General features: G+C 45.2%; 1 protein-coding gene across 9 annotated transcripts in view; it reads left to right on the forward strand.

Moving 5' to 3' along the window:
- STRBP (spermatid perinuclear RNA binding protein) overlaps positions 1-27450 on the forward strand; it is a 210798-nt gene that overhangs the window by 158314 nt on the left and 25034 nt on the right. For 8 of the 9 annotated variants that reach the window (XM_073600705.1, XM_073600700.1, XM_073600707.1 and 5 more), the window contains exons 11-15: positions 2631-2742; positions 7958-8035; positions 11174-11382; positions 15034-15192; positions 22780-22914. In XM_073600705.1, the coding sequence (XP_073456806.1) occupies positions 2631-2742; positions 7958-8035; positions 11174-11382; positions 15034-15192; positions 22780-22914 (693 nt within the window). The remainder of the gene's footprint in view (positions 1-2630; positions 2743-7957; positions 8036-11173; positions 11383-15033; positions 15193-22779; positions 22915-27450) is intronic. The other variant, XM_073600708.1, reaches the window with a different exon arrangement.

The raw sequence follows: 27450 nt of genomic DNA on the forward strand, positions 1-27450 counted from the left end.
CCCTCCTCTTTCCGCCACCTTCCGCGACTACCGGGCTCTCCCGTCCTACCGAGAGACCCAAGCAACTACCGGCTAGCCTCCCCCTCTTCCCGCTACCTTCCGCGACTCTACCGGCTCTCCCGTCCTACCGAGAGACCCGAGCAACCACCGGCTAGCCCCCCCCTCTTCCCTTCACCTTCCGCAACTCTACCGGGCTCTCCCCTCCCACCAAGAGACCCAAGCGACCACCGGCTAGCCCCCCCCTCTTCCCGCCACCTTTCACGACTCTACCAGGCTTTCCCACCCCCCCTCTTCCCACCACCTTCCGCGACTCTACCGGGCTCTTCCGTCCCCCCCCCTCTTCCCGCCACCTTCCACGACTCTCCTGGGCTCTCCCGTCTCATCGAGAGACCCGAGCAACCACTGGCTAGGCCCCTCTCTTCCCACCACCTTCCTCAACCGCTGGGCTCTCCTGTCCCACAAAAGAGACCCGAGCAACCACCGGCTAGCCCCCCCCTCTTCCCTTCACCTTCCGCAACTCTACCGGGCTCTCCCCTCCCACCAAGAGACCCAAGCGACCACCGGCTAGCCCCCCCCTCTTCCCGCCACCTTTCACGACTCTACCAGGCTTTCCCACCCCCCCTCTTCCCACCACCTTCCGCGACTCTACCGGGCTCTTCCGTCCCCCCCCTCTTCCCGCCACCTTCCACGACTCTCCTGGGCTCTCCCGTCTCATCGAGAGACCCGAGCAACCACTGGCTAGGCCCCTCTCTTCCCACCACCTTCCTCAACTCTTGGGCTCTCCTGTCCCACAAAAGAGACCCAAGCGACCACCGGCTAGCCCCCCCCTCTTCCCTTCACCTTCCGCAACTCTACCGGGCTCTCCCCTCCCACCAAGAGACCCAAGCGACCACCGACTAGCCCCCCCCCTCTTCCCGCCACCTTTCACGACTCTACCAGGCTTTCCCACCCCCCCTCTTCCCACCACCTTCCGCGACTCTACCGGGCTCTTCTGTCCCCCCCCTCTTCCCGCCACCTTCCACGACTCTCCTGGGCTCTCCCGTCTCATCGAGAGACCCGAGCAACCACTGGCTAGGCCCCTCTCTTCCCACCACCTTCCTCAACTGCTGGGCTCTCCTGTCCCACAAAAGAGACCCAAGCGACCACCGGCTAGGCCCCCCCTCTTCCCGCCACCTTCCACGACTCTACCGGGCTTTCCCACCCCCCCTCTTCCCGCCGCCTTCCGCGACTCTACCGGGATCTTCCGTCCCCCCCCTCTTCCCACCACCTTCCATGACTCTACCAGGCTCTCCCGTCCCATCGAGAGACCCGAGCAACCACTGGCTAGGCCCCCCTCTTCCCACCACCTTCCACAACTGCCGGGCTCTCCTGTCCCACCGAGAGACCCGAGCGACCACCGGGTAGGCCCCCCCTCTTCCCACCACCTTCCGCGACTCTACCGGGCTCTCCCGTCCCACCGAGAGACCAGAGCGTCCGCCGGCTAGCCCCCCCCTCTTCCCGCCACCCTCTGCGACTCTACCAGTCTCTCCCATCCCACTGAGAGACCAGAGCGTCCGCCGGCTAGCCGGACAGCCAAGCAAAGCCGGGATCGGGTTCGTAACAGTAAACCGTAAACGATGACATGACATCACTTACAGTTTACTCGGGGACCATTGGGTGCCAGTTTTGAAAAATCTAAAGCATTCAAGAATGCCAATCTTGGTGTTTTGAATGCTTTTAAGTACAGAGGAGGACACCCCCCCCCCCCCCCCGATCTCTCCATAAAGAGGACCTGTCACATGCCTATTACTGTCACAAGGAAATTCACATTCCTTATGACAGCGATAAAAGTGATTTAAAAAAATTAAAACAGTAAAAAAATTAATTAATAAAGTTGAACGTGCGTGTTGGTCCCACACGTGACTTATCACCGTGAGCGTCAGATCATGGACAGTAATTCTAGCACCAGACCTCCTCTGTAATTCTAAAGTGGTGACCTTTTGAAGGCCTTTAAAGCATCGCCTATGAATTGTAAAATTTATGGTGTTTTGTCAACGTTAAAAACAGTTTTTTATTGCGGTTGGGGTGGGAGAAATTTAGATTGGGGGGGGGGGGGGGGGGTACCCGTTTTTAGTCTCCTCTAAAGCACAAAACCAGAATACACCACTGTCACCATGTGCTGTGCAAGCTGATTCTGAATGGGAGGTTCTGGTTCATTATAATCATCTGGTGCACTCTGTTTTGATGAGAAAATCTGTGGTGTCAGCATCCTTTTAGGCCCAATGCGCTTGGGCGTTGTTTAGGCCCGGTACAGGGGGCTGTAGCGTTTTAGCTGGTGGTCCCCGTCCAGCTCTATGAGAGGCTGCCAGCTGCTGTGGCTGGACGGGGCTGACTGGTGCACCTATTGGTACATACATTGTACAGAACGCCTCCAGGTTGCCATATTGCATTGAATTTTACCAAAAAAAAAAAAAATTACAGCAGCTGCAGATTGAAAAGGAAAGGTCATTTTTCATAACATTAAATTACGATATATGCTTTGTTATATATAACATAATATATGCTAAATTATTTTTTTTTTTATATGCTTTTTTTTTTTCTGCAAAAATGGATTTGCCCTTTAAGCTTTCTTTATATTTTCTCCACCACAGCATGCACTGCGTTTGTTAGCCTTTGGACAGATTTACAAGGTATTGCAAATGGACCCCCTGCCATCAAATAAACCCTTCCAAAAATATTCCTGGTCAAGCACAGACAGGGAAGGTAAGATGTTTACTTTTTTTTTATTTCCACCCTAAATTATTGCTGTACTGTACACCAAGTGTGGTTATCAATAAATCCTATGCTCCATGAATGCCAATGTGTTGGTTAACCATATATAAATGGTGTCAGGTGGCTGCAAATAAATCGTATTCCCAAATAACAAAAAAAAAAAAAATGTTTAAATGGTTGCACATACCCCTACTTTTCAAAATGTTAAATCACAATACAAAAGCATGCAAATTTAGTGCATTGCCAATGTATGTGCTATTTACAATAAACACACGTGGTCTCCAAAACTCTGATATCAAATCATTACAGTGTCTATGTTCATAAATAATATACTGTATATACTCGAGTATAAGTCGACCCGAATATAAGCCGAGGCACAAAAAAACACAAAAAAACTGTGAAAAACGTATTGACTCGAGTATAAGCCTAGGGTGAGAAATGTGCAGCTACTGTAAGTGGAAAAGAGGGTCAACAATGCCCATTTGCAGCCTCACTGTGCCCATTTGCAGCCTCACTGTGCCCATTTGCAGCCATAGGTCCCCCGAACTTCAAACTCGGTAGTTAAGGGTTCCTAGATGCCCCCCTAGCTGCAGCCAAAATTTGAGGTCTCTGGACTCAAAGGGTCCTTAATTGACATTGCTGCAGATGGACACAGTTGACCGACTTTGGAGCCCCGTATCTCGGGGCCACTTGGTACTAGGAACCCCAACTTTCGTGTGCAAACCCAGTGGAAATAGCCCTACAAGGTATCCAAAGCTGGGGTTCCTAGAACCAAGTGGCCCCGAGATACGGGGCCCCAAAGTCGGTTCAGAAAATGTCATTCTCTGCTGCAGAAAAGTGCTTGACATTTTCCGAACTGATTTTGGATCCCAGTATCTCAGGGGCCACTTGGTGCTAGGAACCCCAGCTTTGGATATGTTGTAGTGCTAGTTCCACTGGGTTTGCAAATTTGGAGTTCCTAGCACCAAGTGGCCCCGAGATACAGGGCCCCAAAGTCGGTTTGGAAAATGTCATTCTCTGCTGCAGAAAAGTGCTCGACTCGAGTATAAGCCGAGGGGGGCATTTTCAGCACAAAAAAATGTGCTGAAAAACTCGGCTTATACTCGAGTATATACGGTAAGACCTGAAACAAAAAAACTCATAAATCCTTCTTTCATACAATTATTAATAATTCTTCCACTACAATAATTAAAGGAGAAGTACGGGAAAAGATAATTTTGGCTGTGCTAACGCTATGGATCACAGGAGCGAAGTTCGTTTTGCATCCCTGTGACCCGTTTTCAGCTGAAGCCCGCTGTCGGCTGATGTCAGGGAAGCCGGTCCAGGGGCCTTTGGAGGGGACTGAATGCTAGCCTCTTGCCTATTGATTATGGGCCCTGGATTTTAAGGGAACACTATTCTTTGTGAGGTGTATGCCTGGGAAACCTTGAAGTAATGTTACTTGGGGAGACATGGACTTGAATCCAAAGACACCCAGAATCTGGGATCCCTGTATAGGGCCTAACTGCCATATTAAATATAGTGACTGCTTCATACTGTTGGGACTCATAGCAGATGCTGATTTAATCAGCAAGCCACCTGTCTGGGGTTGTCTGCTATAATGTGTTTATTGCAAGTAGGTATAGTGGACCTACTAAAGGTCCCCCCCCATTGTTTATTGTGCTAATTAATTCAGCTATTGTCTACTAGCACACTAACCTTGTGGTCTGTGTTTATACTTATGATAATGTGGATTGTGTCTCCTGAGCTAGGAGAAGACAAGTCCGACCTGAAAGATCAAACCTCGGAGTCACCTAGGCTGGTTAAATGATTGGTTAATTAGCTCATATTTATGTTTCTGGTTACAGTTGTATTGTTGGAGTAATATGATCAGGAGAGGGGAAATGTCTTTCTTAAGTGTATATGAGCCTGTATTCTTGTTCTAATTAACAGTCTTATTCTGGTGTTGCCTGGTTCTTGAGGTTACTTTAGCCAGATCCATTGGTCTCGCATTCCAGGACTTGGGAAGCAGCTTCTTGGTGGAAATACCCAACAGGGTGTCCAGAGTCCATCACAGGGCCATTAACTCACAGTCACCAGCTCTCTCTGCTCATGGAGCTCTGAGAACCGAGCGATCGATGGATCGCTTGATTCTCAGTGTTAGAGCCGGCGGGGGACAGATGCAGCATCCACCTAGGTAAGTATGATTTAAAAATAAAAAATACTTCTAACCACTTCCCGCCCGTAGGACCTCATATGACATTGATTGGAGATATCTGAATGATGGGTGCAGCTGCAGGAGGCATCATTTAGCTATCATTCTTTTCTGCTACCAATTCCCTGCAAAGTTCAAAACAATCATAGCGCCCTCTGGTGCGTCTACTGGCTCGATTGTGCGATCCTTGAGCCGGAGAATGAATCGGCCAGCGGTGGACGTTTACCATAGAGCTGACCGAGGACCAGATGGTCCCTGGCCATCTCTATGACCTTCAGAGGCCAGGCGCGACATTTATGTTGTCACTTCCGGTGCCAGCCGATGTAAACACTCCCGTGTTTTTAGCTGGAAAGGCCGAGATCGCTCTTCTTTTTTTTTTCTTTTTTTTTTCTTCCAGCCTAGTCCTCCAGGACTTATAAGACCCCAGATCTCTCGGTAAAGAGGACCTGTCATATTCGTATACATGCTAGGTATCCCCTCCAATGTCCCCCTCTCTTCGCCTCACATAGATTGTCGGTCCCCCAAAATCTTAGTGACTTGCTCTGCCTGGGCAGAGTAAGTCACTGAGATTTACAGCTACAGTTATGGCCAAAAATATTGGCACCCCTACCATAGCGTCCCTTTTCATTCAGATGGCGATGTACAGTGCGATTTGACACAGTTGTTCCCTGTTGCCTGAAACTAGGCTCGAATTTGTCTGGAAGTTGATCGAGGTTCTCTATCCACCATTCCAACAATCCTTTTGTTGCAATCTTTCATCAATTTTTCTCTTTTGTCCACATCCAAGGAGATTAGCTACAGTGCCATGGGCTTCAAGCTTCTTGACAATGTTGCCCGCAGTGGACACCAGAACGTGTAGATCTCTGGAGATGGACTTGTAACCTTGAGAATGTCCATGCTTTTCCACAATTTTTGTTCTCAAATCCTCAGACAATTCTTTGCTACTTTTTCTCTTCTCCATGCTCCGTGTCACACACAGAGACCCACAACAGAAAGGTTGAGTCCAATTTTCACCAATTTACTGGTTGCCAGTGTAATTTCTATATTGTCAGCACCTGTTAATTGATACAGGTGAGTTTAATAACAAATTACAGGAGCATCACAAACTTGGAATGCAATTATTTCTTACAATTTTGAGAAGGTGCCAATAATTGTGTCCAGTCCATTTTTGGAGTTTTGCGTGGAATGTGTAAGATTTGGCTTTTTTTGTTTCTCCACTTTTTTGTGTCATACCGATACAAAAACAAAAGAAACAAGCATGAGAATGCCGAAACATTTGTAATTGCAACAATTTTCTGGGCGAAGTGGTTATCTGACAGAAATGCAGGGGTGCCAATATTTTTGGCCATGAGTACAGTTGGGGGAAAAAAATTATCTGGTCGCCTGCAGATTGTGTAAGTTTGCCCATTTACAAAGAAATAAGGGGTCTGTAATGTTTATCATGGGTGTATTTTATATGATGGAGACAGAATATCAACCAAAAATCCAGAAAAAAAACACATGATACAAATGTTATAAATGCAGTTCAGTGAGCAAAATAAGTATTTGATCCCCAAGCAAAACATGACTTAGTAGTTGGTGGTGAAACCCTTGCTGGCAAGCACAGAGGTCAGACGTTTCTTGTAGTTGGTGACCAGGTCTGCACACATCTCAGGAGGGATTTTGGTCCACTCTTCTTTACAGATCTTCTCTAAATCCTTAAGGTTTCTTGGCTGTCCCTTGGCATCTCGAAGTTTCAGGTCCCTCCATACATTTTCTATAGGATTAAGGTCTGGGGACCAGCTAGGCCACTCCATGACCTTAATGTGCTTCTTCTTGGGCCAATCCTTTGTTGCCTGGGCGGTATGTTTTGGGTCATTGTCATGCTGGAAGACTCATCCATGACCCATCTTCAGTGTTTTGGTTGAGGGAAGAAGGTTTTCATCCAAGATATTATAATACATGGCCCCGTCCATTGGCCCCTCAACGCGGCAAAGTCGGCCTGTACTTTTATCAGAGAAACAGCCCCAAAGCATCATGTTTCCACCTCCATGCTTGACTGTAGAGATGGTGTTCTTATGGTCATAGTCAGCGTTTTTCTTCCTCCAAAAACGGAGAGTCGAGTTAATATCAAAGAGCTCAATTTTGGTCTCATCTGACCACAGCCTGTACATGGGCCTTCTTGAGAAGGGGGACCTTTGCGGGCGCTGCAGGATTTCAATCCGTGGCTGTGTATTGCGTTACCAATGGTTTGTTTGGTGACTATGGTCCCAACTGCATTGAGATCATTCACAATCTCCTCCCGTGTAGTTCTGGGCTGTTCCCTCACTTTTCTCATGATCATCCTCATCCCATGAGGTGAAATCTTGCATGGAGCTCCAGACCGAGGGCGATTGATGGTTATTTTTGTATTTTTTTCCCATTTGCGAATAATGGCTCCAACAGTTGTCTCCTCCTCACCAAGCTTCTTGCTGATGGTCTTGTAGCCCATTCCAGCCTTGTGCAGGTCTACAATCTTCTCCCCGACGTCCTCTGATAGCTCTTTGGTCTTGCCCATGATGGTGAGGTTTGGATGGAAAGAGATTCCGTGGACAGGTGTCTTTTATACACATAACAAGTTGTCGTTAGGAGAACCTTCTTACATTGACAGGACTAATCTGTGTACCACATGAGCACCTACTGTATCCAGTCTGTGTGGGGCAGAATTACTGTTGGTTGATAGGGGATCAAATACTTATTTTACTAACTGAACTGCAAAAAAAATATCAATTTCCATCGGATTTTTTGAATAGTATCTATAGCTGAGAATATAAAGTGTCCTGTATATATCTGTTTTAAGGAAATTTTCATTATATTGTAATTATACAAAATGGGGATGCAAGCATTGATCTATTTTAAAAAAAATTTTAAGGTGCTGTGAGAAATATATAAATATAAAATAACCCCCAAAGATCTATTCATGAAAAACCGCATTGAGCGCTGCATCATACACCTAGTGAGGTGATCACTTTCTTCCAATTTAACTCTTCGCAGGGTTAAAGCGGCCATACGACGACGGCTCTTGTGACGACAAGGACCCCAATAAGAAAATGAGGCGCAATTTGCGCAAAAGTAAGTATTTGATTTTCACTTGTAATTGGATGTTTCAGTTTTGCTAATTTTAAGTCACAGTACTGAATGTCTGCACAATGACAAACGTTCGTCAAAAGGAAGCCATAAAATATTGTTACATTTAAGAAAACAACCATTAAGTCAGCCAATATAGTAAGAGAACCCTCTTGTCCCGGCAGCTTTGTTAGAAAACACCTAATGGTATTTAAACTCATTTAACCACTTAACTTCCAAACGATTTACACCCCCCCCCCCCTCCACCCTTTCATGCAACTCTGTACTCAAACTAAATTTGATATAATTTATTTTACCACAAATAGAGCTTTTCTCTTTTCAATTTTCTTAAAGGTTTTGCAAATTATACAAAATGGCATAAAATGCAATATAAAAATAATTAAAATAAATTTTTTAAAACATTTTATATTCCTTATTGGTTGTCAAAACTAGGGCCAAGATGAATACAATAAGGGCATAATAAAGATGAAAGGATAATAAATTGTTGATAATATTGGTAGTAAAATTGAGGATCGTTGTAAAGTAATAAGCATACTGAATAATATAAATGATAATAAAATAATTTATTGATATTGCAGTTATGAATATTATTATTATCAATGCCTCATAGCAGTCTTTTATAATGCCCTTACCGGTATGTGATTAGTTTCTAGTGTTTTTAATCTCAATATATGGATGCATTCAGAGCTGAGCGATTGAAAGAATCTTCGCTGTTTACAGAAATACAGAGCTCAGGCTGGTATTTAGATCAGGGAAAGGAGGGAGAGGAAGAAAAAACCACAGGATCTCACAGTGGAAACATTTCTTCAAAATCACATAACGATCTCTCTTCTCTCTAAAACAAAATGTGATAACTGACTGCAGGATAATAATAATATTAAGTTGCATTCGCTGTATTCCCTTTTGCATGCAGGAGTTTTTGAGCGCTTTCAGGAATTGCAATCAAAACCGAAGGGCATAATAGAACAGCTAACCCGCACCTGTAGCTAACCTGCACCAAACCCGTGATACCCCCCGCGGGGCGGTCAAACCGCACTGCATCAGTGTGAAAGGAGCTATAGTCAAGTAAAGTTACACCAATTTGAGCATCACCTAAAAAAGTTGGCTCCGTGAGCTAACGCCAAAGAATCAATGTGCGTTTGTTTGCAAGATTTGCGAGTGGAAGTATCAGAAATGTGTAATTGTTCAGCGATCTTTCCATGAGAAATGCACTATGTGGCCAAAAGACTGTAGGCACTTGACCATCACAACTATATAAGCTTGTATATCCCGCACCAAAACGTTAATGTGGAGTCAACCCCTCCTATTCAGTAATAACCTTCTCCAACCTTCTGGGTAAGCTTTTGCACAAGATTTTGGAGGGTGCCCGTGGGAATTTGTGCCCATTTTTGAGGTTAGATACTGGTGGTGGATTAGAAGACCTGGCTCACAATTGGTGTTCTAATTCATCCCAAAGATGTTCAGTAGGGTTGAGCTCAGATACTGATGGTGGATCAGAAGACCTGGCTCACAATTGGTGTTCCAATTCATCCCAAAGATGTTCAGTAAGGTTGAGGTCAGGTACTGATGGTGGATCAGAAGACCTGGCTCACAATTGGTGTTCCAATTCATCCTAAAGATGTTCAGTAAGGTTGAGGTCAGATACTGATGGTGGATTAGAAGACCTGGCTCACAATCGGTGTTCCAATTCATCCCAAAGATGTGAAGTAGGGTAATGGAAAGTTTTCCCAGAGCTCTGAGTTACCCTATTCTAAAACCCGATTCTAATAGCTATTAGTATTGAGTTTTCCCCCATTGAGTCTGTAAGGTTCTTCACTCTTCTGGGAAGACCTTTCACAAGATTTTGGAGGGTGTCTGTGGGTATGTGTGCCCATTTGTGAGGTCAGATACTGATGTTGGATGAGAAGACCTGGTTCACAATTGTCTTTCCAATTCATCCCAAAGGTATTCAGTAGGGTTCTGAGGGATCGGAGCTTGTTGGAATTATTGCCCATTTGTGAGGTCAGGTACTGGTGTTGGACGAGAAGACCTGGCTCATAGTTTTCCAATTCATCCCAAAGGGGTTCAATAGGGTTGAGGTCAGGTACTGATGTTGGATTAGAAGACTTGGCTCACAACTGGCATTCTAACTCACACAAAAGGTTTTCAGTACGGTAGTGGAAAGTCTCCCCAGAGCTTTGAGCTTGTTGCATACCCTCTTCTAAAACCATGATTTTTAATATAGAGTTGTCCCCCATTGTGACTGTAAGGATCTTCACTCTCTTATGAAGACTTTCCACAAGATTTTATAGGGTGTTTGTGGGAATGTGTGACCGTTTGTGAGGCCAGGTACTGACGTTGAATGAGAAGACCTGGTTCACAAACCATTCTAATTCAGTAGGGTTCAGAGGGAGTGGAGCTTGTTGGAATTATAGCCCATTTGTGTGGTCCGATCCTGATGTTGGATGAGAAGACCTGCTTCACAATCCATTCCAAAGGTGATCAGTAGGGTTGAGGTCCAGAGAGCCATACCAACTTCCTCATATCCCGCACTCTTTGTTTAGATTAGGCAGAGTGGGATTTGGTATATTTTATTTATTAATAGTACTCTGCAGGACACTTGAGTTCCTCCACACCAAACTTCTCAAAACATGTCTTTATGGAGCTGGCTTTGTCTGCTGGGGCACAGTCATATTGAAGAACAAGAGTCTTCCCCATATTGTTGGCATAAAATTGGAAATGACCAGTTGCCTAAAATGACTTTGTATGCTTCAGCATTACCAGTACCCTTCCCTGAAAACACCCAAACACAATATATTGGAGGGTTCTCCTAATACTTTGGCCTTATAGGTGGTTGTGATGGTCAGGTGTCTGCAAACTCTTGGCCATAGAGTGTAGCTTTGTGTATTCGTTTACCACACATGCAACAGGTCCATACCCAAGTGAAGTCACAGCAGATATAGTGATGTGGTGATCCTTATAAGCACAGATTTATTTTCCTACCAGCTGTTGCTTTCATACAATGACCTGTCTGGGTAGCATTTGTATGTATAGATAGCAGTTTAATCCATTAGCAACTTAGAATGTTCTCAACCTGTGGTTTGTCATGCTAGTATTAGTAACTTAATAAATCTTTGTCTCTAGTTTTGGACAGCAAAGCCATAGATTCTAACCAGCCAATGAATGCACTGATGCGACTAAACCAGATTCGACCTGGCTTGCAATACAAACTGCTGTCTCAATCAGGTCCAGTACATGCACCAGTTTTCACTATGTCTGTTGATGTAGATGGAACCATACATGAGGCCTCCGGACCATCCAAGAAAACAGCCAAGCTTCATGTAGCAGTAAAGGTCAGTGGAGATTTTGCTTAACACCCATCAGGTGTCCTTCATTTCATCTGTGTGCATTATTTTTTGAATGAATGGACATTGTTCAATTATTGTTAAAGTGTTACTAAACCCAGGAGCCTGCAGTCATTACATCTGGTCTCCCCAGGGGCCTGCACTCACTAAATCTGGTCTCCCCAGGAGCCTGCACTCGCTACATCTGGTCTTCCCAGGATCCTGCATTCACTACATCTGGTCTCCCCCGGAGCCTGCACTCAGTACATCTGGTCTCCCCAGGAGCCTGCACTCAGTACATCTAGTCTCCCCGGGAGCCTGCACTCAGTACATCTGGTCTCCCCGGGAGCCTGCACTCAGTACATCTGGTCTCCCCGGGAGCCTGCACTCAGTACATCTGGTCTCCCCGGGAGCCTGCACTCAGTACATCTGGTCTCCCCGGGAGCCTGCACTCAGTACATCTGGTCTCCCCGGGAGCCTGCACTCAGTACATCTGGTCTCCCCGGGAGCCTGCACTCAGTACATCTGGTCTCCCCGGGAGCCTGCACTCAGTACATCTGGTCTCCCCGGGAGCCTGCACTCAGTACATCTGGTCTCCCCGGGAGCCTGCACTCAGTACATCTGGTCTCCCCAGAAGCCTGCAGTCACTATATCTGGTCTCCCCCGGAGCCTGCAGTCACTATATCTGGTCTCCCCCGGAGCCTGCAGTCACTATATCTGGTCTTCCCAGGAGCCTGCAGTCACTATATCTGGTCTCCCCAGGAGCCTGCAGTCACTATATCTGGTCTCCCCAGGAGCCTGCAGTCACTATATCTGGTCTCCCCAGGAGCCTGCAGTCACTATATCTGGTCTCCCCAGGAGCCTGCAGTCACTATATCTGGTCTCCCCAGGAGCCTGCAGTCACTATATCTGGTCTCCCCAGGAGCCTGCAGTCACTATATCTGGTCTCCCCAGGAGCCTGCAGTCACTATATCTGGTCTCCCCAAGAGCCTGCACTCACTATATCTGGTCTCCCCAGGAGCCTGCATTCACTATGTCTGCTCTCCCACAGTACACAGAAAATGGAAATGCAATTATTTTAGTAAAAATAAACTGCTAAATACCTCTTCTCAGTATATATAGCACTCTTGTGACTTCTATCAGTGTCTGGTTAAGGCTTGTAGGAGAATATTTCATTCTCCCCTGACTGTCCTATGAGGCTGTAGGACCCCCTGACCCTGTTTCTGAACAGTGTTGATTGGCCCTGTGCTGATCACATACACCCTCCCCCCCAAAAAAACTCTAGCAATACACACCAAACTGAGCATGTGCAGAGTGCCCCCAAGGCTCTGTACTGTCAGGAGATGGATTGGGGACAGCAAAAGAAGGGGAGGATCAGAGAAAACAGGATCAAACTTGTTTTTTTACACAATGCAGAGGATTAACCCCTTAGCTTCCACAGTGAGTATAACAAGCATGCTTAACTGCATATACAGACGGATATTACTGTTGTGGGTTTAGTAACACTTGAAAGTGATACATAACATGCACTGTTAAATTGACAGTCTCTCTTCTCTTTCTGTATGTGGATGACGGCGCTGTAATTTTAATTTAAAAAGAAAAATCGAAGTACCTTTTCCCTAATGGATATCCATCTGTCACATGACCCAGTTCTCTCCCAGCCTGTCTGAAGGGAAACATAAGCAGGAGGAGCTTCTCATCCTCTGCTGCTGGTCACATGTTCAAAAAAATACATTTAAAAAAAGCCATTGAGATACACCAAATAATAAATAATATTTTTTGACAATAACATGGTGTGTGGGCGGATTTCTGCCATTCACAGGCCATGTCACGCCCCTCTAGCCCGTGTCTTAGAATAACAGGGAGGTGCAGCCTCCATCAATCAAGCTGTAATATTGCGCCCCATTGTGTATAGCTGGTTAGTGGGCATGGAGGAGAAGGGAGGGGTTGATCATTTTTTTTAATGATCTTTGTTTATTGACACTTTACGGTGCATAGATCTCCAATAATAAGGATGCAGTACCTGTAATATGTAGCAGTCGGTTTCTTTGCTATATATTGCGGTAAATACAATATAATTACAACTTGTCTTAGTGTTCGGCAATTCAGCAGAAATGGTTTCCAGTGCAACATGCTCTTTCCCAAGTTGTCACTGTGATGGTGGCAAATGTAACATTTTTGGTTGTACTTGCCCTTAAAATGCTATGTTACATGATTTAGATCAAGGATCTTCAAACTACGGCCCTTCTGCTGTTGCGGGGCTACACGTCCCATGAGGCGTTGTAAAACTCTGATATTAACAGATATGACTAGACAAGATGGGAATTGTAGTTCTTGAACAACTGGAGGGCCGTAGTTTGAAGACCCCTGTTTTAGATCAAAGGTCTCCAAACTTTCTAAACAAAGGGCCGGTTTACTGTCCTTCAGACATAAAGGGCCAGAATGTGGCCAGTGGGAGTATAAAACGTCCCAACATCGGTGGGAATAAAGAATAACCCCATCTTTGGTATCAGTGGAAGGTATTGTGCCCCATCATTGGAACTATGCTCAATTGTTGGTGCCATTGGGAGAAACTGTGCCCAACCATTGGTGCCATTGGGAGGAGCTGTGCCCAATCCTTGGTGCCATTGGGAAGAACTGTGCCCAATCCTTGGTGCCATTGGGAGAACTATGCCCAACTGTTGGCGCCATTGGGAGGAACTGTGCCCAACCATTGGTTCCATTGGGAGAAACTGTGCCCAATCCTTGGCGCCATTGGGAGGAACTGTGCCCAATCGTTGGCGCCATTGGGAGGAACTGTGCCCAATCGTTGGCGCCATTGGGAGGAACTGTGCCCAATCGTTGGCGCCATTGGGAGGAACTGTGCCCAATCGTTGGCGCCATTGGGAGGAACTGTGCCCAATCGTTGGCGCCATTGGGAGGAACTGTGCCCAATCGTTGGCGCCATTGGGAGGAACTGTGCCCAATCGTTGGCGCCATTGGGAGGAACTGTGCCCAGTCGTTGGCGCCATTTGGCGGAATTGTTCCCTATCATTGGCGCCATTGGGAGGACTTGTGGCCAGACGTTGGCGCCGTTGGGAGGACTTGTGGCCAGACATTGGCGCTGTTGGGAGGACTTGTGGCCAGACGTTGGAGCCATTGGGAGGACTTGTGGCCAGTCGTTAGCGCCATTGGTAGGACTTGTGGCCAGTCGTTGGCGCCATTGGTAGGACTTGTGGCCAGTCGTTGGCGCCATTGGTAGGACTTGTGGCCAGTCGTTGGCGCCATTGGTAGGACTTGTGGCCAGTCGTTGGCGCCACTGGGAGGACTTGTGGCCAGTCATTGGCGCCATTGAGAGGACGTGCCCAGTCGGCGCCATTGGGAGGACTTGTGCCCCATCCTTGATGTCAGTGGGAGGTATTTTTCCCCTTCATTGGGGGGAATTATGTCCCATTGTTGGTATCAGTGGGTGAAAATAGAGCCCCAATGGCCAGATAAAAGCATGCAAAGGGTCGCATCTGGCCCCTGGGGCGCAGTTTGGAGACCACTGTTTTAGATGGTTACAGTTGTAGCATTCATAGCACAATACTATTTTGGCAGTCTCTACTCTGTTCAGAAGTATCTTACTTGATGCTAGCAATTGATCGAGGTGTGACTTTTTTTTTTTTTTTTTTACTCCAGGTTTTACAGGCCATGGGATACCCAACTGGTTTTGACACCGATTTGGAGTGTCTTAGTTCAGATGAGAAATCAGACAATGAAGGCAAGAACGAGACAATCTCTACAAATTCCAGCAATAACACAGGAAGCTCCAGTACAGACAGCTCCAACACACTGGAGGTAAGTGGGGGCAGGTGATGGCAGTTTAAGATCGCTAAATAATCATTTTGCTGAAATGCCGATTAATGGAGTTTTAGGGTTATTTTGTGTTTCAGGGACATAGGTAAGTTGACATGGTAAGACCCATTTAGACCATTACTGCAGTCTACAGACCCAATGATCCTTGGTGATATTGTAATGCTTTGAACAGATGAGGGAACCACTTAACGACCACCAGCCCGCATTGCACTGCGGATGGGCGGCCACTGTAGACAAAGCGACGTACTGGTACGTCGCTGCTTACTTCCGGGATTAGGGTTTACGCATGTGCATCCCCTGGCCAGCGCACTGACCGCCAATGTAAGGAGCATTCTTCTCACTGATCACCAATGTAAGGAACATTCTTCTCACTGATCACCAATGTAAGGAACATTCTTCTCACTGATCACCAATGTAAGGAACATTCTTCTCACTGATCACCAATGTAAGGAACATTCTTCTCACTGATCACCAATGTAAGGAACATTCTTCCCACTGATCACCAATGTAAGGAACATTCTTCTCACTGATCACCAATGTAAGGAACATTCTTCTCACTGATCACCAATGTAAGGAACATTCTTCTCACTGATCACCAATGTAAGGAACATTCTTCTCACTGATCACCAATGTAAGGAACATTCTTCCCACTGATCACCAATGTAAGGAACATTCTTCTCACTGATCACCAATGTAAGGAACATTCTTCTCACTGATCACCAATGTAAGGAACATTCTTCTCACTGATCACCAATGTAAGGAACATTCTTCTCACTGATCACCAATGTAAGGAACATTCTTCTCACTGATCACCAATGTAAGGCGTATTTGTCCTATTGACCTTCATACTAATGTACCATAAGATGTGGGTATAGTAATTTATTATCAGTATTCTCCAAGACTGCAAAGCTATTTTAAGGGATCCTCCCTATTAGGTTGGGAAATGTTGGGTTAGAGTTTCTCACACACAAAATCCATAAAAGCCTGTCTCTGTTTTATTGATTGGGACTTGCTAACATCCGTGCGGTCCTGGAGGACATCAATGTCCGCTGTGACCGGCCCCTCCTTTGCTCAGGAGCAGGAATAGTTCACGCTCTAAAATTGCATGAATGATCCGTTTAGGAAGAGGGCTCGGTGACCCGAATATATGAGCTCCATGCTTGGGTTTCCAGGTAGTGACAGTTTAGTATTAGCTAAGTGCTGCTTTGTAACGCGAGACGAGAATAACCTGTTTGTGCTGCAGAAACCCAACGTATATTTATCCCATCATTAGCCGGCACACTGGTATTTAATCCTTAAAGCTTTCTGCCTGAACCCTCCCAAGTGCATCGGCAGCATGTTGTCAAGAGTCTTATTTGTGCCGTTTTCATTGCACAGTGTGCCGTGCCAGCCGGTAATTGTCAGCTTTGTCTGATACATCACACCAGCCCGAGATCCCAACTGCATCCTACACATCTCCGCACTCATTAAATATATATGTATACCTATCCTTACCATTGCTGCAACCCTTCATTCCCACGCTGAATGAGCATGCTGATCCAAAAAATTTGACTGTATTATTATTTACAAAGCTTGCTCTGACACTCTATTAGATTGTAAGCTCCCATGAGCAGGGCCTTCCTAACCCTCTTGTATTGTAACTGTACTGTCTACCTTTTATATTGTAAAGTGCTGCACAAACAGTTGGCCACTTTATAAAAACTGTATAATAATAATGATAGTGGTACTAGAACTTCAAGCGCTTTATTGGTAAAGTATTTTTTCAAGAGAGAAGCTGCAAAACAAAATACGTGCAGCAAATAATGATTGCCTATTATATAGAAGGTCACATGCTAGGAATAGGAAGGAACTGTAAATGTATAAAGCTAAAAGTATTGATATAATAAGTATAGTATCTTCCACCCCCCACCCCAACCCATTTCATTTTTTTTTTTCAACCACTTCAGTACTGTACACTAAACAAATGAAAAAAAGAGCGAACATTATGAAGAAAAAAATGTTTTTCTTAGTTTTTTGCAAATAAGTCATTTTTCTGGACGGATGGGCAACTGATAGGCGGCGCTGATGGGCAGCTGAGGGGCCACTGAGAGGTGTTGCTGAGGGGCGGCGCTGCTGGGCAGCTGAGGGGCGGCGCTGCTGGGCAGCTGAGGGGCGGCGCTGAGAGGTGGCACTGATGGGCCTCAGAGAGGCGGCGCTGATCATCAGGACACTGATTAGCAGTGTAAACCATGTGCTCACAGGCTTGCCGATTAACGACAATCCTTTCCTCACACAGAAACGGCGTGTGAGGAAAGTACTGCCGATAAATGCAAGTCTGCATACATGTGATTGGATACAGCTGATCACATGGTAAAGGGCCACTGTGATTGGCCCTTCACTGCTATCTGTGATCAGCTGTGCCCTGCGTTCTGGTGCGTTTTCAGTGCATTTGTTCCTATATTTTTCCCCCAAAGTGTCCTGTGTTTTTTTTTTTTTTTTGCTGTATTGCATTTTTGAAGCGTTTTGGATGCATTTCAGTGCGTTTTGCCATCGGAAGCCAAAAAATAATTTGTCCATGCGTTTTTGATTGCAGAAAAAAACGCACTTGACTGCATCTGGTGTGAACCGGCCCTTAAGTAGCTTAAAACAAACTAGCTCCTGTCCACACAGCCCCTATGATATTTATTTGGGTATTTCCATTTATTGACATTTTTATAGTCCAGCTGTCATGGTCAGGTTCAGAGACTAGTAGCTAAAGCAGTAGAGCTCCGACCGATCAGCTGGATAGGTATACAAGCAGTAGCCCCTTGGACAATGACACTGGCTCACCCAAGGTGCGGGATCAAGGCACTAACGGGTATTCGTCCAGAGCTCCTGATGGTGGAGATGGATTTTGCTGCATGTTATCACCAGGTCATGGTCCTCGGGATCGTCCCCACCAGGAGGTGAGCAAGCCAGGGTCCAGTAGCAGATTTAGCAGGTAGAGACCTAGGGGAAGTGTAGTCAGTAAAAAAAAAAAAAAGGCCGGTAACAAGTGGTTGCAGGTGGGGATCAAACAGAAGCATATTTGAGAAGCAAGGCAAAGGTCGGTAATGAGTAGCTGCAGATTGGTATCAAGCAGAAGAATATTTGAGGAGCAAGCCAAAGGGTTGGCAGTGAGTAGTTGCAGGTTGGGATCAAGCAGAAGCGTATTTGAGGAGCAAGCCAAAGGTTGGCAATGAGTAGTTGCAGGTTGGGATCAAGCAGAAGCATATTTGAGAAGCAAGCCAAAGGTCAGTAACGAGAGGTTGTAAGTTGGGATCAAGCAGAAGTGTAGTTAAGGAGCAAGCCAAAGGTCGGTAACAAGTGGTAGCAAAGATCCAAACGGGAGCAGGAGTGACGAGAGCCAGATATTGGATGGAGGGAGCACAATAATCTGGCAAACAGGATTTGCCTTTTTCCTTTTTGGGTTGGATGCAATGTAACATATTGCAGATGAAAAGCTATAAAAAAAAAAAATGGCCTCAGCTGTTATAAGGTGTAACGGCTTTCATTTCTTAGATGTTCCTCTTCACGAGTTTAGGTATCTTCATCCTCCATGTCTGAAGGCCATAATCATTTATTCTAACAGACCCTTATCAATGAGCACCTTTAATGGAGAGTGAATGAGCACTTTAGCTTTATTCCCTGATAGGTGTGACTCCAGGCTTCTATACATTATATTATTCTTTCTCATTTTTGTGATTAATAGTTTGTAAGTGAGCGACGGTAAAACAAATTCCAGTAGGATGTAATGTGTACGGTCGTTACAGGTAGTTGGAATTTGTTATGCTTGACTTTTAACATCCAAGTAGTCATCGTTTTGGCAGCGAATGAGGACAGCTCACCGAAAATAGCGATGACTTCACCAAAATAATATTTTTTATTTGGGTGGCTCTGGACTGGCTTTGGGTATATTATGTCCGCCTCTTGCTGTTGTCCTGTTTTGGGATGTTAAAGCCCAACTCTAGGAAAAATAAAAAAAAATCCTTCTTGGCAGGGGGGCACCTCCGCACTGCAAGGTTAGGTCCACACTAGCCCCGCCCCTGATCCGTGGTGAATCCCTCTTCAGAGTGCAGCTAAACAGTCGCTGTTATGTGTTTCAGGAGGGGATCCTGCGGCTTTCTGAATGGCTGTTTTTTTTTTTTTTCTTCTTTTTTTCATTTCCTTTTTTTTTTTTTTTTTTTTTTTTTTTTTTTAATATAATCTGTGCTCCATTCACTACAATAGAAGACAGATGAGACATCAGGGATCTAAAAAAAAAAAAATAAAGAGAAATCGTGTTTAGAAATATTCTATCATATAGCAGACTTTTTATCCTCTGTGTGATATACATAAAGTTTTAGCGAAAGGAAAACTTGCTGGTTTCAGTCCATTGTGGCCAGGGAAAAAAAAGTCGAATGGAATGCGATCTGCGCTCCATTAGCTTTAATGGAAGGTAGATGAGACATCAGGGGTCTAAAAAAAACCTCTGATGTCCCAATAGAGAGAAACGGTCTTAAAAATATTCTATCACATAGGGGAGCTTTTTATCCTCAATGCAATATAAATAACGTTTTAGAAAAAGTTAGAAAAAAAAAAAAAAACATAAACCAAGTGTTTTCAGTCTCCCCCCACCCTTTACGTTTCCACCATTTTACATCACATCCCACCCCCCTCCTTTATAGCAGTGTCCTTAGCCCCCTCCACGCCCCTTTATATCAGTTTTCTTTCGCCCCCTTCACAAGTTTCCTCACCCCTCCTTCCCTTTTACAGCGGTGTTTGCAGCCACACATGCAGTCCGACCTTACACAGGGCAGGAGCTGCCAAACTTTTCTTGTTAACAAGCTGGTGATTGGTTGCTAGGACCGCCCAGCGTCCTAGCAACCAATCACCCGCTTTCAACTCCTGCCCCTAGGACCTCCCAGCCTGCTGCCCTTCCTGTCCGATGCCATGCTGCGAGTGTGACAGTGCGGCGGAGGCTGGGGAAAAGAAACAGGAGCAGGACCTACAGGGCGGCCAGGCAAGAAAGAAAAAGTCTAGGCTCCTAAGTGGCGTGACTGTGAGACTCTAACCCGATCCACCATTTATTGATGCCTGTCTTCTATTTTAACAAACAATTTGGTAATCTATTGTGTTTGCCCTAAGGTTAACTTTAGTGTATTTTTTTTTTTTTTTTTTTTTACTGGAAAACAAAATTGAAACTACCAATATTTTATACTCCCAGTTGTCTGCTTTTAGAAAATATACCATATTTGGGGGGTTTTAACTAACCTTCAGGCCTAAAATCATTTTTTTTTTAAACATTTTTGTAAAAAAAATGCAAAAATTGTCTCTGGCTGCAAAGGGGTTAAACCCCTACAGTGAGGTGCACCCCCATTGCAAGGAAAATTTGATGCTTTCCAAAAAATTGGAACTACCAATATTTTATACTCCCGGGTGTCTGCTTTCAGAAAATATATCATTTTGGGGGGGGGGGGGGTGCATCCCTATTGCAAGGGAACTTTGTTGCTTTCCCAAAAATTGGAACTACAATTTTTTTTTTTTTAACTCCTGGGTGTCTGCTTTCAGAAAATATACAATATTTGGGGGTTTTAACTAATCTTCAGGCCTAAAATATATTTTTTTTAAAAACATTTTTTGTAAAAAAAAAAAAAAAAAATTACAAAAATAGTCTCTGGCTGCAAAAGGGATTAAACCCCTGCAGCGCTGTGCTGCCCCATTTCAAGGGAACTATTTTATACTCCCGGGTGTCTGCTTTCAGAAAATATACAATATTTGGGGGTTTAACTACCGTATATACTCGAGTATAAGTCGTTCCGAGTATAAGTCGAGGCCCTAATTTACCACAAAAAACTGGGAAAACTTATTGACTCGAGTATAAGCCTAGGGTGAGAAATGCGCAGCTACTGTAAGTGGAAAAGAGGGTCAACAATGCCCATTTGCAGCCTCACTGTGCCCATTTGCAGCCATAGGTCCCCCGAACTTCAAACTCAGTAGTTAAGTGTTCCTAGATGCCCCCCTAGCTGCAGCCAAAATTTGGGGTCTCTGAACCCAAAGTGTCCCGAAATGACATTGCTGCAGATGGACACAGTTGACCGATTTTGGGGCCCCGTATCTTGGGGCCACTTAGTGCTAGGAACCCCAAATTTGTTGTGCAAACCCAGTGGAACTAGCACCATAAAATATCCAAAGCTGGGATTTTTAGCACCAAGTGGCCCCGAGATACAGGGCCCCAAAGTCGGTTCAGAAAATGTCAAGCACTTTTCTGCAGCAGAGAATGACATTTTCCGAACCAAATTTGGGGCTCCGTATCTCTGGGTCACTTGGTGCTAGGAACCCCAGCTTTGGATATGTTGTAGTGCTAGTTCCACTGGGTTTGCACACCAAATTTGGGGTTCCTAGCACCAAGTGGCCCTGAGATACGGGGCCCCAAAATTGGTTCGGAAAATGAAATTTTTTGCTGCAGAAAAGTGCTTGACTCGAGTATAAGTCGAAGGGGGCACTTTCAGCACAAAAAAAATGTGCTGAAAAACTTGACTTATACTCGAGTATATACGGTAATATTCAGGCCTAAAAAAATTTTTTTAAACATTTTTTTGTTAAAAAAAATTGCAAAAATAGTCTCTGGCTGCAAAAGGGGTTAAACCCCTGCAGCGCAGTGCATCCCCATTGCAAGGGAACGATTTTATACTCCCGGGTGTCTGCTTTCAGAAAATATATACATTTGGGGGGTTTATCTTATGTTCAGGCCTAAAATAATTTTTTTTTTTTAAACTTTTTTTGTAAAAAAAAAAAAAAATGCAAAAAAATCGTCTCTGGCTGCAAAAGGGGTTAAACCCCTGCAGCGCAGTGCATCCCCATTGCAAGGGAACATTGTTGCTTTCCTGAAAATTGGAACTACACATTTCTTTTTACTCCCTGGTGTCTGCTTTCTGAAAATATTTAATATCTGGGGGTTTTAGCTAAGTTTCAGGCCTAAAATATATATATTTTTTTTTTAAACATTTTTTGTAAAAAAAAAAAAAAAAATGCAAAAATCGTCTCTGGCTGCAAAAGGGGTTAAACCCCCACAGCGCGGTGCTGCCCCATTGCAAGGGAACGTTGTTGCTTTCCACAGAGTTCAGATTTGTGGTGTGTTTTTTTTTTTTCCCCCCAGATATTGAAGGTAAAGAACATACTGTAATAGAAGGGCAACCGCTTTCTCCTCCCATGATTTGAAAGAAGATTAATAATTTATTAGGGATTCTTTTATAAACTCTCCGCCTGCTTAGCTCACAGATGTTCCATTGACTGTTTACTTTCGAGGCCATGCTGCACGGGTTGCTGGATTAATTTGTGTGCTTGTAGTAATTACTTGCAGCATTTATTAGTTCAAAGCCGTCTGCCGATGTCTTAGGAGCCACTCTTAAGTTATCACAACTTCTTATTAAATTGGAGGATAAATAATTCAGTTAAAGGGTTTCGGTTAAAAATCAATGTGTTGTCTTATTACACAGCGAGTGATCGTGGTTTAGTTCACAGCACGCAGACCGATTTTTGGAGTAATTATTTTAACCTTCTGGTTTTGTTTTGTTTTTTTTTTTTGTACAGGTCCGTACTCAGGGTCCTATTCTAACCGCCAGCGGAAAAAACCCTGTGATGGAACTGAATGAAAAGAGGCGAGGCCTTAAATACGAGTTGATATCGGAGAGCGGAGGAAGCCATGACAAACGGTTTGTAATGGAGGTGAGTAGTAATCATCCAAAGATCAGCGCCATTTAAGCTGCATTCAAACCTGAGCGTTTTCAGCTCGTAAAACACCCAAAAAAAACGCCTGAAATTACGCCCAAACAAGCAAAATCCCATTCATTTCACCGGCACCTGAACGTTTTGTCACCTGAAGCAAAACGCCTGAAAAATACCCTAAGTTCAAAAAAAGAACATGAGCTTCTTTGGGGCAGATTACAGGCGTCTTTCTGCTTTTTTACATTGGTGACCTGAACCAAAACGCGGTAAAAAATGCGCGACTTTGAAACGCTAAGGTGGTTTTTGGCATGGAAAGGGTTGCAGAAAAGGACTGGTCTTTCCATAAAAAAATAATTTCCAGTTTCTTGATGGTTTTTCTACAATGCAAATTTTATATTTTGTTACTACGGGGAGCAGAGGGGCATCTTGAGCATAGGGACAGAGTTCTTGATCCAACTACTTTGGATTGGGTTATTGGCTTTGGCCCAAATCAACAGCTGATGTCTCTCTTAGGCCCCGTTCACACCTGAACATAGCGTTTTCAGGCAGAAAGTCGCACGATTTTTACCGCGATTTTGTACAAGTCAAAAGGTCACCAATGTATAAAGCAGAAAAACGCCCAAATCTGCCTAAAAAAAAAGAAAGTTCCAGGACTTGTTCGAGCTCCAGGCGTTTTGGAGCGTCTGGCTTCAGGCGTTTTGGAGCGTCTGGCTTCAGGCGTTTTGGAGCGTCTGGCTTCAGGCGTTTTGGAGCGTCTGGCTTCAGGCGTTTTGGAGCGTCTGGCTTCAGGCGTTTTGGAGCGTCTGGCTTCAGGCATTTTGGAGCTTCAGGCGTTTTGGAGCGTCTGGCTTCAGGCGTTTTGGAGCTTCAGGCATTTTGGAGCGTCTGGCTTCAGGCGTTTTGGAGCGTCTGGCTCCAGGCGTTTTGGAGCGTCTGGCTCCAGGCGTTTTGGAGCGTCTGGCTCCAGGCGTTTTGGAGCGTCTGGCTCCAGGCGTTTTGGAGCGTCTGGCTTCAGGCGTTTTGGAGCGTCTGGCTTCAGGCGTTTTGGAGCGTCTGGCTTCAGGCGTTTTGGAGCGTCTGGCTTCAGGCGTTTTGGAGCGTCTGGCTCCAGGCGTTTTGGAGTGGAGATGTGAACCATCTCCATAGAGAATAATTGATTTTTTTTTTTTTTTTTTTCCCCTCCAGCGTTTTGTAGCTTGAGGCTTCAAGCTACAAAACGCTCAGGTGTGAATGGGGCCTTAAGGTATCTTCCATCCCTTGGCGCATGTCCCACATCCAGTGGTAGGAGGGCCCATCGTTTTCTGTGTCTTGATGGTTTTTCTACAGTGGAAGCCATATTGAATGACTACAGGGAGCAGAGGGACATCTTGAGCTTAGGATATCAGAGTTCAAAAGTATCAATAACCTTGATCCAGTCAATTTTGACCAGACTATTCCTACATAAAAAAAAAAAAACACTCAAGTCCATCTAGTTCAACCAATAGCATAAAATAAATAGGAAATCTTCATATACAGTCATGGTGCCCATCCTATGGCCTTCAGGGCCTGTACAGCCACTAATCTGGTTTTCCGATTGCCTTCTGATCTCTAGTAGTGGCTTCAGTTTATGACTGTCTTTTGAAGCATGTTACCAGTCTCCAACAATTCCTATATCATCACAGTCCTCCCCAACAGTCTCCAGCATGTCTGCAGTCTCTAACCATCTTTAGTATGATGCCCACAGTCTCTAACATGATACCATCTCTTTGTATCATATCCATAGTCTCTAACCATTTCTTGATCATGTTTGCAGTCTGTCACCATCTCTTGTATCATGTCTATAATATCTAACCATCTCTTGTAAGATGCCCACATGCTCCTACCATCTCTTGCATGATGCCCATAGCCTCTGACCATCCCTTGTATCATGTCCGCAGTCTCTGACCATCTGTAGTATCATGTCCACAGTCTCTGACCATCTCTTGTATCATGTCCGCAGTCTCTGACCATCTCTTGTATCATGTCCGCAGTCTCTGACCATCTCTTGTATCATGTCCGCAGTCTCTGACCATCTCTTGTATCATGTCCGCAGTCTCTGACCATCTCTTGTATCATGTCCGCAGTCTCTGACCATCTCTTGTATCATGTCCGCAGTCTCTGACCATCTCTGGTATCATGTCCGCAGTGTCTGACCATCTCTTGTGTCGTGTCCGCAGTCTCTGACTAGCTGTTGTATCATGTCCGCAGTCTGACCATCTCTTGTGTCATGTCCGCAGTCTCTGACCATCTCTTGTATCATGTCCGCAGTCTCTGACCATCTCTTGTATCATGTCCGCAGTCTCTGACCATCTCTTGTATCATGTCCGCAGTCTCTGACCATCTCTTGTATCATGTCCGCAGTCTCTGACCATCTCTTGTATCATGTCCGCAGTCTCTGACCATCTCTTGTATCATGTCCGCAGTCTCTGACCATCTCTTGTATCATGTCCGCAGTCTCTGACCATCTCTTGTATCATGTCCGCAGTCTCTGACCATCTCTGGTATCATGTCCGCAGTGTCTGACCATCTCTTGTGTCGTGTCCGCAGTCTCTGACTAGCTGTTGTATCATGTCCGCAGTCTGACCATCTCTTGTCATGTCCGCAGTCTCTGACCATCTCTTGTATCATGTCCGCAGTCTCTGACCATCTCTTGTATCATGTCCGCAGTCTCTGACCATCTCTTGTATCATATCCGCAGTCTCTGACCATCTCTTGTATCATGTCCACAGTCTCTGACCATCTCTTGTATCATGTCCGCAGTCTCTGACCATCTCTTGTATCGTGTCCGCAGTCTCTGACCATCTCTGGTATCATGTCCGCAGTCTCTGACCATCTCTTGTATCATGCCCGCAGTCTCTGACCATCTCTTGTATCATGTCTGCAGTCTCTGACCATCTCTTGTATCATGTCCGCAGTCTCTGACCATCTCTGGTATCATGTCCGCAGTGTCTGACCATCTCTTGTGTCGTGTCCGCAGTCTCTGACTAGCTGTTGTATCATGTCCGCAGTCTGACCATCTCTTGTGTCATGTCCGCAGTCTCTGACCATCTCTTGTATCATGTCCGCAGTCTCTGACCATCTCTTGTATCATGTCCGCAGTCTCTGACCATCTCTTGTATCATGTCCGCAGTCTCTGACCATCTCTTGTATCATGTCCGCAGTCTCTGACCATCTCTTGTATCATGTCCGCAGTCTCTGACCATCTCTTGTATCATGTCCGCAGTCTCTGACCATCTCTTGTATCATGTCCGCAGTCTCTGACCATCTCTTGTATCATGTCCGCAGTCTCTGACCATCTCTGGTATCATGTCCGCAGTGTCTGACCATCTCTTGTGTCGTGTCCGCAGTCTCTGACTAGCTGTTGTATCATGTCCGCAGTCTGACCATCTCTTGTCATGTCCGCAGTCTCTGACCATCTCTTGTATCATGTCCGCAGTCTCTGACCATCTCTTGTATCATATCCGCAGTCTCTGACCATCTCTTGTATCATGTCCGCAGTCTCTGACCATCTCTTGTATCATGTCCACAGTCTCTGACCATCTCTTGTATCATGTCCGCAGTCTCTGACCATCTCTTGTATCGTGTCCGCAGTCTCTGACCATCTCTGGTATCATGTCCGCAGTCTCTGACCATCTCTTGTATCATGCCCGCAGTCTCTGACCATCTCTTGTATCATGTCCGCAGTCTCTGACCATCTCTTGTATCATGTCCGCAGTCTCTGACCATCTCTTGTATCATGTCCGCAGTCTCTGACCATCTCTTGTATCATGTGCGCAGTCTCTGACCATCTCTTGTATCATGTGCGCAGTCTCTGACCATCTCTTGTATCATGTCCGCAGTCTCTGACCATCTCTTGTATCATGTCGCAGTCTCTGACCATTTCTTGTATGATGCCCATGGTCTCTGACTATATCTTGTTGTGTGTCTGCTGTTTCTGAGGCTGAATATTCGCTAAAAGAGGCACTAAAGGATGTAATTATTTTTTGATTTACATAAAAAAGAGGTAATACCTACCTAACCTCTGCAACCATATTACCTCATTTTCTGGCAGTCCGCTGGAGCTGCTCCTCCTTCCTCCTGGTGCCTCCTAAGCAAGCTGGGTGCTAAGGAAGGCACCTGTGTGCATCCATAGACACATACAGCACCGCTAAGCCATGTCCCCTCTCCTGGCTCACAGGACTTTAACTGCTAGCAGCAAAGGCCTATGGCTCCACTGCCCTCAGTTTCTCCTGTGAAAGCAGGAACGTCATTCTGGACAAATCTTCCTCAAAACGTGCCACAGTTTTAAATGTGATATTCTGGATATTGCCGTCTTTTTGTTACAAATGATATGGTTGGAATTAAATTGATTTCCCCCGGGCAACATATAGCAGTATCGGCACGAGCTGGTAAGAGACGCGACAATAACTCTGGATAATTTTGAACACCTAATTTTGAAAAATATTTTTCTAGGACTCTACGGTTCTTATCTGGTATACGCTTTTGATAAAAAAAAATTCTGCTTTGTTTTTTTTTTTT

This window comes from Aquarana catesbeiana, linkage group LG09, assembly GCF_042186555.1.
Source record: "Aquarana catesbeiana isolate 2022-GZ linkage group LG09, ASM4218655v1, whole genome shotgun sequence".
In the NCBI taxonomy this organism is placed as follows: domain Eukaryota; kingdom Metazoa; phylum Chordata; class Amphibia; order Anura; family Ranidae; genus Aquarana; species Aquarana catesbeiana.